The 10,812-nt window shown below is 42.4% G+C and overlaps 1 protein-coding gene and 1 pseudogene across 1 annotated transcript in view; one reads left to right on the forward strand and one right to left on the reverse strand.

The window, feature by feature from the left end:
- Positions 1-216: 216 nt before the first annotated feature.
- Positions 217-332, reverse strand: LOC112475872 (annotated as a pseudogene).
- A 1,259-nt stretch (positions 333-1,591) lies between these two features.
- Positions 1,592-10,812, forward strand: part of ZNF622 (zinc finger protein 622) — a 12,300-nt gene continuing 3,079 nt past the window's right edge. Inside the window, exons 1-4 of the mRNA XM_006907124.3 lie at positions 1,592-2,354; positions 3,168-3,428; positions 3,674-3,836; positions 6,935-7,047. Coding sequence (XP_006907186.1) covers positions 1,748-2,354; positions 3,168-3,428; positions 3,674-3,836; positions 6,935-7,047 — 1,144 coding nt within the window. The 5' untranslated portion in view covers positions 1,592-1,747. The remainder of the gene's footprint in view (positions 2,355-3,167; positions 3,429-3,673; positions 3,837-6,934; positions 7,048-10,812) is intronic.

Raw genomic sequence — 10,812 nt, forward strand, 5'->3', positions numbered from 1 at the left:
CTTCTGGGTCTCTTTGAAAAAAGCACTAATCTCATTATAAAGGCTCATCCCTCCTGACCTAATCACCTCCCAGAGGCCCCAACTCCTAACAATACCACCTTGGGTATTAGGTTTTACTATTCATTTATTCATTCATTCATTCATTCATTCATTGCCTCCTAACAATACTACCTTGGGTATTAGGTTTTATTATTCATTCATTCATTCATTCATTTATGCCTACAGCACCTGGTCTTCCTAGGTAGTCTCCCATCCAAGTACTAACCAGGCTCAACCCTGCTTAGCTTCCGAGATCAGGCACGGGGTTTGTTCAGGGTGGCATGGCCGTAGACCATGGACTATTGCTCCACTGGGGTGCCAACCCAGGACCTCCTGCGTGTAAAGCAGACATGCTAACTGCTACACTATGGACCATGTCCGTATTGGGTTTTTTAACATGAATTTTTGTGTGTGTAGCAGGGAGCACATTCAGACCACAGTATTAAGATATTTGAATATTATTCTGAGTCAGGGGAAACTACTGGCAGTTTTGAGCAAGAACACTGTTGACTTGAACTAGATTTTTAAAAATGTCTCTCTTCCTTGGTGTTAAGGGCCCCTTGGATCTTGAACATGTAGTGCTGGGTTCTGGACCAGCACTGAGTGGTTTAAACAGGGTGTGCAAAAACTCATAAACCTTTAACATTCACGTTTCCTGTAGAATGTACTGCTACATATGAGGCCACAGAGTTAACTGAGCACACGAAAGGAGGCTAGTCCGAATTGAGATGTGCTGTTAATTGTAAAATACATACTGGAGATCTAAGATTTAGTAGCAACAAACAAATGTGAAATTTCTCATTAAATCTTTTGGATTAATTACATGTTGAAATGATAATATATTGGATATACTGGGTTAAATCAAACATACCAATCTTACCTCTTTTCGTTTTTAAAATCCTGGCTATTCGACTTAAGATGGCATATATAGATTGAATTATATTTTTATTGGGCAGAGACATGGCTGGCTCTTAACTCCCAGCTGGCAATTTTTTCCTTTAAGAGTTTCAGATGCGCTCTCGGGTTTTCTTGTGAATTTCCTCAGGCTCAGGCCTGAGCCTCCGGTGTCCCTGGACTCCAGCCGGCTGGGTGGGCCGATCCGCGGCCTAAACATCAGCCCTCGCTTTCCTGACACCTAATCGCGGGGCGGAAAAGGTGCAGCGCGGAGACTTCCTTAAAGCTGTGACTGTCGCGCAGCCCCCTCAGGCCACTCTCAGGGACCTCCCGGTCGGGAAGCCACCCTAAGCGCCCCTCACTCCCTGCTCTCGCAGCGGCCGCCTTAACCACGTCACATCGCCCTCCTAAACCACGAAAGAAATTAACCGGGAAGTCGCGGAGGTCTTCCATCGTCACCTACCTTGGTGGATTCAATCAAAACTCCACCTCTGAGGATGCAACCAACACCACCTTGGGCTGATCCAATCAACACCTACCTTAGGCCGACTAGGCGGGGCATAGTTAGCTGATGGCATCCCTCGCCTTCCCTGGCCTCTCATTGGAAGGGGCGCGGGCTGAGGGGCGGGACTTCCTGTCCAGTCGGGAATAACTTCCCCAGTGCACCAGTCCCTACGTCAGATCCAGCAGGGAAGTCTGTGCGTTCTGTGGTTCTTCGTGGCGCCTGAGGTGAATTAAGGTTTGAGTTCCTCGTGCAGTCAGGCCGCGGGCCTCTAGATTTCTGCCTCTGTCGCCTCTTATTTTCTGCCTGGTGATGGCGACATACACCTGCATCACCTGCCGGGTGGCGTTCGACGACGCGGAGATGCAGCGGGCCCACTACAAGACGGACTGGCACCGCTACAACCTTAAGCGGAAAGTGGCAGACATGGCCCCGGTCACCGCCGAGGGCTTCCAGGAGCGCGTGCGGGCGCAGCGGGCCGTGGCGGAGCAGGAGAGCAAGGGCACGGCCACCTACTGCACGGTCTGCAGTAAGAAGTTTGCCTGTTTCAACGCCTACGAAAACCACCTCAAGTCCCGGCGGCACATGGAGCTGGAGAAGAAGGCAGTGAATCGCAAGGTGGAGATGATGAATGAGAAGAACTTAGAGAAAGGGCTGGGCGTGGACAGTTTGGACAAGGACACCGTGAACGCAGCCATCCAGCAGGCCATCAAGGCTCAGCCGTCTCCCAAGAAGGCCCTCCCAGCGCCCAAGAAGGAGTCCGGGAATCCCGTGGCGGTGGCCAGTGGAGGGCGTGTGACTGACGACCGAGACGCGGCCGAGAAACCTCCCCGGCTCCAGTGGTTTGAACAGCAGGCGAAGAAGCTGGCAAAGCAGCAGGGGGAGGAGGAGAGTGAGGAGGAGGACGTGGATGGAGACGGTAAGGGCCCTGTCGGGGAATGGAGGGTAGGAAACCGGCCCCCTTTACGTTTCCAGATTGATAGTGGAGGTTGGAGAGGGAAAGGTACCGTTTTTAAGTGAAAATGGTGTGAGGGCGGTATAGATAGATGTTTTCCGAAGTGACCTGCCTCATCAGCAGCCCCGCAGGGATTTGTGTTTAGTTCACACTGTTGCAGATTCAGGGCCTGGAACCTTCTCCAGGGGGAAAAGTGGCTCCTTAGTACACACTTGTAGAATGAATTGATGCCTTTTTTATTTGAATAAGGAGGCTTTTGACGTGTGCATGGGAAGAGATGTTACCACTGCACCATTTGCTGTGGAATTTATAATTCTCTTGGGTTTCTAGTTGTGACTTGGCACTTAATTTGGTTGATTGAAACAATCAAATGAGGGTTATAGAATCAGCTAGCTAACCTGAAATGTGGACCTGGAGCCAGCCATCTAGCCTTCTTGACTTGATGAGTTATTTTTTTTCCTCTTTCTCCATATCACACATCCTGTTAACACTGGTCATATGAGTTCATATAGACTTAGGAAAGAAGCAGACTCCTTCAAGGAGTTTACCGTGGGCTGGAAAAGAAAGATTAAGGTATTTCTTAGCCATACAAATTGGTCTATGGTAAAGGAATAGTTAAAACAGAGATCTTGAAAGAGGATTTGTCCTAGGAGGTAAATCAGCACCCGCCTCCCCAGATATAGGACTGTACACCTCATGTTTGTGTATCTTTGGTGGTTTCTTTGATTGCTGTTACCATTTGTCTTTAACCTCGTTTTTCGAATCTCTGGCTTGAAGATTGGGAAGATATTGATTCTGATGAAGAATTGGAATGTGAGGATGCTGAATCGATGGATGAGTTGGAGGAGCTGGATGCAGAGGAGGAAGAAGCTGTGGGAAGCGCCCCTCCTGGTGCCATCCCCGTAACGGACTGCTTATTTTGTCCCCATCATTCAAGCTCCCTCATGAAGAATGTGGCTCATATGACTAAAATCCACAGCTTCTTTATTCCTGATATAGAATATCTTTCAGATCTTAAGGGACTGATTCGGTATTTGGGTAAGTACGATAGCTTTCCTTTTAATGAGGATATAGCACATTATTGGGGGGAAGGTCTTAAGGGAACATCAGTTGTGTGTTTCTCACAAATCTTTGATTTAATCACCTGTTTATTTTGTGAAGATCAGAAACTTGATGCTTTTTTTTTTTTTTTTTGACTTGTGCAGGTAAATGGTGAGATTGAATCTGGCCGCAAGAGCTTTCTTCATATTTTTTCCTCAAAAGCTTTTTTCTTATTTTTCCAGGAGAGAAAGTCGGCGTAGGGAAGATTTGCTTGTGGTGCAATGAGAAAGGGAAATCCTTTTACTCCACGGAAGCTGTACAGGCGCACATGAATGACAAAAGCCACTGTAAGCTCCTCACAGATGGTGATGCTGCTTTGGAGTTCGCAGACTTCTATGATTTTAGGTAAGTCTGCGGTTTGTAATGCGAGGTGAAGTGAGATTATCTCTGAAGTGATATTAGCTCTGCCAATGCCTGATATGTGTTTGGAACTGGACAACATATTCTTTATCACTCTCACAACACTTCTGTGTGGACAGGTATTCCCTCTCATTGTGTAGATAAGAAACATCTTAACAGCATAAACACACACACACACACACACACACACACACTCTCTCTCTCTCTCTCTCTCTGTCTCTCTCTCTCTCTCTCTCCCTCTCCCTCTCTCTCCTTCCCCCACCCTCCCTCCCTCCCTCCTGATAGGTCGAATAAGGAGAAGATCTCAGGCCCAAACTGAAGTTTGTCAGACTGGGTGTTTAACGGTCAGGAGTTCCGTAATGCCTGTTACCCTTGGGAACAGAGGCACAGAAATGAGGTTTCATGGGGCCTGAGTGGCCTTGAATCACAGGCTGTCTCCTACAGGAGTAGAGATGGTTGCTGAACCAGGCATTTGGTGGTGAGGTTGTCCCATAGGTAGTTCACCCTTTTCTAGAAACCTGTGTAATTCGTGTGTCATACACCAAATCTATACTAGGCACTCTGGAACAGCTAATCCCTAGCATGAAGAGTTGGTGACCTAGAACAGGTGTATGCTACACAAGTAGGTGTGTATAATTACCATGCTGGGTGTACGTAGTTCATGTTGATACAGGTGTTCAGAAAAGTCCTAGTCATTTCAGTTGTCTTTTTGCATTTTCCTCCTGATTTCCCATTTTTGTAGTGAGGAAGAGTTTTTCATTTTTGTCTCTTTTGTGGCTCTGTACTGGAATCTCATTGTGGTTTTAATTTGCATTTCCTTTGTAATGACTGTAGTCGAGAACCTTTTATATATTAATTGGCCATTTCGATGTCTTTTGTGAAGTATTTGATCAAATCTTTTTGTTTTCCTTTTGGGTTATCTGTCTACTGTTAACATTTTAGTGCATTTCTCTATTTTCTATGTATTTGTGAACATCTCTGGGAACGTTGAGATTCTTATAGAACTGCACTGTCCAATATGGTAATTACTAGGTGTACTCATGTGGCTATTTAAGTTAATTAGAAATTAAGTTAAAAATTTTTTAAATTTAGTTCTTCAGTTGCAGAATCACATCAGAGCTCAGTGCTTAAAAGCAACTGATTGGTAGCTACTCTGTTAGACACACGGGCATAGAAAATTTCTGTATCACAGAGTTTCGTTGGACAGCAACATTCTAGAACTTTTAAAAAATATTTTTATTTTGCAATTACCATTGACATACAATATGAGTTCCAGGTGTACACCATAGTGATTAGACATTTATGTAGCTTACAAAGTGATACCCCGATAAGTCTAGAACTCATCTGGCACCACACATAGTTATTACAATATTGTTGATTATATTCTCTATGCTGTATTTTACAACCCCATAACTGTTTTATAACTGGCAATGTGTACATCTTAATCTCTTCCCGTTTTCACCCCTCCTGCCAACACCCCTCCCATCTGGCAATCATCAATTTTGTAGAACTTCCTATTATAGTGGTTAAATTGACAAGAGCTGCATCTTCCAGCTCTACATTCTCTCTTCTATTCCAGCCACCTTCCTAGGGAGAAACAATAGGTAAAAGAATTCAGTTTTAGGTCATTCGCTCACTTTTTTTTTTTTAAGTACAATTTTCGATTCATAGCAAAGTTGAGCAGCTGGTACAGTGACTTCCCATATATTCCCTACCCACACACATGCACAGCCTTTCTCATTATCAACATCCTCCACTAGTTGTACATTTGTTTAAACTGATGAATCTGCACTGATTCATCATTATCAAAGTCCATAGTTTACATTAGAGTCCGGTCTTGGTGTTGTTCATTGGACAAATGTATAATAACAGGTATCCACCATTATAGAATCATACAGAGTAGCGTCACTGCCCTAAAAATCCTATATAGTCCTGCCTCCTATTCAAACCCTGGAAACCACTGATCTTTACTTTCTCCATAGATTTGATTTTTACAGAACTTCATATAGTTTGAGTCATACAATATGTAGCCTTTTCAGACGCTTCTTTCACTTAGTAATATGCATTTAAGGTTCCTCCACGCCTTTTCGTGGCTTGACAGCTCATTTCATTTTGGTCTGAATAGTATACCACTGTCTGGATGCACCACAGTTTATCCATTCACCTACTGAAGAACAGTTTGGTTACTTCCAAGTTTTAGCTATTATGAGTAAAGCTGCAGTAAACATCTGTGGGCAGATTTTCGTGTTGACATAAGTTTCCAGCTCCTTTGCAGATATACCACGCAGCAAGATTGTTGCACCATATGGTAAGAGAATGACCATATGTCATTAGTTTTGGAAGAAACTGCCAAACTGTCCTCAAGTGGCTGCGCCGTTTTGCATTCGCACCAGCAACGCATGGGAGTTCCTGTTGCTCCACATTCTCACCAGCGCTGGTGGTGTCTGTTCTGGATTTGGCCAGATTTAAACATCTGTTTGTTTTAATTTGTATTTCCCTGATGATATGATGTGGAGCATCTTTTTATGTGCTTATTAGCCAGCTGTATATCTTTAAGGTCTTTGGGCCGTTTTTTAATTGGGTGTTTGTTTTCTTATTGTTGAGTTTTAAGAGTTTTTTGAATATTTTGGATAATATATATCTTTGGATAACATATCTTTTATCAGATGTGTCTTTTCTTTCATCTGTGGCTTGTAGTTTAATTCTCATGACAGTTTTTCACAGAGTAGAAGTTTTTAATTTTGATGTAATCTAGTTTATTAATTTTTTTCTTTCTTGGATCATGCCTTTGGAATGATACCTAGTCATCACCAAACCCCAAGTCATCTAGATTTTTTTCTGTTATCTTCTAGGAGTTTTTTTATAGTTGGCATTTTTCATTTAGTTCCGTGATTCGTTTTGAGTTCATAAGTCATTTGCCCACTTTTACTACAGAGAAAATGCTAACAGCTTGTAGTCGCTGCATCTGTGTACCACCCCTCTACGGTAGCTAGTGGGTCTGCCCCTTTGCAAATACAATTTATGTCTTTTAGTTAAATTTGAGATATCAGTCTATTCATTAACACCCTTTCACTGTGTTCCAGGAGTAGCTACCCAGATCACAAGGAGGGGGAGGGGCCCGATGGGACTGAGGAGCTGCCCTCAGAAAAGACCTTGGACTACGATGATGAAACCATGGAGCTGATCCTACCTTCTGGTAAGTGCATTTGTCACAAGTAACTCAAGGCCAGCGAGCCGTTGGAGACGTCTTTTCCTATCCATCCTTTTCCATACTGAGGGAAATAGAACATAGAACTTAAAATGTGTATTCGTGTTCTCAGGTACGTGGTACACTCTGAAGGTTGCCCTCAGCTCTGTGTTGGCTTTTTTGTTTAAACTGGATCAGTGTTTTTGCTCATTTCTGTTCTGACTCAATGCCTAGATCAGTCATTTAATTTCTTTTCAAATATGTAGACCTGTTCTATTCCTTCGATTTATTTTTTGGCCCCGTCTAGGTTTTTCTTGTTAATCTTGTGCTTCATCTTATTCCTGGAACTGATTCCTGTTTCCTTGTTTTGCTCAGACTTCTGAATGGTGTCTGGCATGGGTGGATCTGATTAGCGGTGCCTGGGTTGCCTGTTTCTGATGGTCGGGGGGAGGCTTAGAGTTTGAATTCTGCCTTCTGCTTTGGGGAACAGTATTCATAATCATGGGAATTTAACAAAGGAATGAAGAGATGAAGGAAAGCTGTGAATATGAGAAGCATCCACTATTGTTTACGGTGTTATGATTAGCTGATAAGAATAGGAGAAGCTACCAAGACATGTGAGAAGGAAAGGGAACGGGATGGTAGAGATGATAAGATAATAAGATCCTAATAATACCTGGTATTTCCTGAGCAGTGAGCACGTTCAGGCAGATATTTTATTTTCACAACAAGCCTCCGGGGCTTGGAATCACATTCGCCTGCAACACCGGGAGCAGATTGCTTTGCCTCTGCATCATCAGACAGTCAAAGAAGGTGGCATGAGATGAGCTTGAAGGTCCAATATCCCTGGTTTTTAAAGCCTGGGTTTCCTCACTCACAGCTGCAGGCCGTTTACTGAGTCATGCTATTTTAAGGTGTTGGATAATAAACCTCAGGAGAGCTCTCTGAGGTAGGCTTGGGAGTAGTGAGGTGACTGGTTTGGTGCTAGAGTACTGCGAAATAACTACTTTCAGACAGACAGACTCATCAGGAAAGACCAAAGGTTCCTAACTAGGCCACGCATGTGTTTTTTTCTATGGAAAGGCTTGGCGTGGATGTTGACATGAAGCTAATTTGAGAAAGATTCTAATGTGAAGAGCTTAGTCATATTTTATTCACCACATTTAGTAGATTTAGCTTTAAACTGGTTTCAAAAGCAGCAGTTGTGGTACCTAAAATCTAGTTACTTCAGATCAACTAGCTTTCCCAGAGCATCCGGTAGAGGGCACTGTGGGCATTGTTTTGAAAACTGATCTGGCTCTGTTGCTTGAGTTCTTTGCTGTTCAGTTCTTGAGGAGTAAGTTAGTGTGAAAGACACATCCAGTTAGCTGCTGACGCCAGATAAAACTTGGTGGATCCACAAGAGATACAAAACTAATCTTAGGAAAATTACCGTAAGTGGTTATTGCTGTGGTGACAGGTAGATGGACAGGTTGTGACTTCACCATAACTCATATAAGCTACCTGTTATATATATTGTGCAGTCAGTGTGTTCTAAAAATAATTTTCGTTGATACGGGCCTTTAAGTTGAGCTGTTAGCACATTATACTTGGTGCTTCGTGTCAGATGCTCACTGTCATTGTCAAAGGGCAAGGGCGGCTCTAAACACTGCGTGTTTCATTTCTCCTGCCAGCTGTCGGAAACCTTGGCATTGAGTAATGACACCTTTTCAAGGATGTTTTAAAAAGCCAAACTTCAATAAACATTTCCAAGTACTGCTTAAGAATATAAGTATATTGATTTATTATGTACTAATGACCGGCATTATCATTTAATGATTCCGAGGTAGCCATCATTACAAACCTGGAGCGTCCTGACCTAACGTTGCAAATAGAAAATCACAACAAACGATGCTGGAGTTTCCTGCTAGAGCCTCCGTTTAAGTTGTGCTGTTATCCGTCAGCTGTGCCACCCTTACTTCTTGTGGTCAGGAGCTTTGTTAACGCTAAGCTGCCAGAACAGTCAGGTTCGGGGAACCATGTCATGTTTTCATCCACATTGGTATCCAAAGCCCATATATCGTCTTTGATTTGAAGGTTTCTTTTTGCTATCCCTTGAGTCTGATCACAAAAAGAGGCAACTACTTTTCTGTATCTGTGTAGCAAGCAAACTGTTTCAGGTAGCTTGCCAGATAGAGGGACTTAAAATAACCTGGCAGAATTTTCTCATGTCAATTAAGGATCTAGATCCTAAAAGCAAATACAGCCACCTGTCCTACACAGAGGATTCTGAAAGAAATGGTTTTAAATATGTAAATTTCAAACTTTCCTAGAAACTGTACACGTATTTTCTGTATTCATTTTCTGTAAAATAGATGTTTCATGTCCTGTGTATATGTAGTGGTTAAATTTCTACATCTGTCTGGAAAGGTGTTTGATTGCTTATTTCCTAATTAACATTCTTATGAAAACATAACTTGTAGTAAGCTCACAGGCAATGCTGATACCATTGGCCCAGGCTCACCTTTTGAGAGCCACTGTCTGATGGAGTCTGTAGTTAGTTACCATGGAGGCCTATCCCCTTCCCTCTTGCCTGCTGTGAAGCTAAGATATAGGGATCAGCATACTTTTCCTCTAAAGAACCAGATAGTCGATAGAGATTCATTTCTGAAAGCATGGTTGACTTGCATATTTTTACCAGATCCTTCTAAATTAGCAGAAGGTGTAGAGACTCCAATTTAATCATCTTTTAAAATTCTGGTTCACCTGGTAATTTAAATTACTTAGAAAGCAATAGAGCATGCAAGTAGACTGCTCTCTGTCTCATACACTAAAATTAACTGAAAACAGACCAAAGACCTGCATATAAGACTTGAAACAATAAATTGCATAGCAGAAAACAGGTATTGAACTCATGGTCCTTGGATTTAGAGAGAGTTTTATGAATTTGACCTCAAAGGCAAGGGAAGTAAAAGCTAAAATAAATGAATGGGACAAATTAAAAAGCTTCTGCACAGCAGAAGAAACTATCAACAAAACAAAAGACAATCATGTGAACAGGATATTTGCAAACAGCACCTTCCATAAGGGCTTAATATCAAAATAAACAAAGAACTCATATAACTCAACATTAAAAAAACAATCTGATTAAAAAATGGGCAGAGGACCTGAACAGACACTCCCAAGAAGACATATAAATAGCCAACAGACATATGAAAAGATGTTCAACTTCACTAGGTAGGGAAATGCAAATCAAAACCACAATGAGATACCATCTCACACCTGTTAGAATGGCTATTATCAACAGGACAAGTAATAACAAGTGTTGGAGAGGCTGTGGGGGGAAAAGGAACCCTCATACACTGCTGGTGGGAATGTGAACTGGTACAGCCACTGTGGAAAACAGTATGGAAGTCCTTCAAAAAACTAAGAATAAAATTACCATTGACCTAGCAATCCCTCTTCTGGGTATTTACCCAAAAAACTTGAAAACATTCACAAAGATGTATACACCCCAATGTTCATAGCAGCATTATTCTCAGTGGCCAAAACATGAAAACAACCCAAGTGCCTTCAATAGATGACTGGATAAAGAAGTGGTGCATATATACAATGGAATATTACTCGGTTGTAGGAAAAGATGAAATACTGCCATTTACGACAACATTGGGTGAATCCTGAGATTATTATCATGCTAAACGAAATAAGTCAGAAAAAGTTGAGAACCATATGATTTCATTCATATGTGGGATATAAAACTGAAAGCAACAGACATGACAGAGACTCATGCATGGA

The sequence above is a fragment of the Pteropus alecto genome, unplaced genomic scaffold (assembly GCF_000325575.1).
Source record: "Pteropus alecto unplaced genomic scaffold, ASM32557v1 scaffold152, whole genome shotgun sequence".
Lineage (NCBI taxonomy): Eukaryota > Metazoa > Chordata > Mammalia > Chiroptera > Pteropodidae > Pteropus > Pteropus alecto.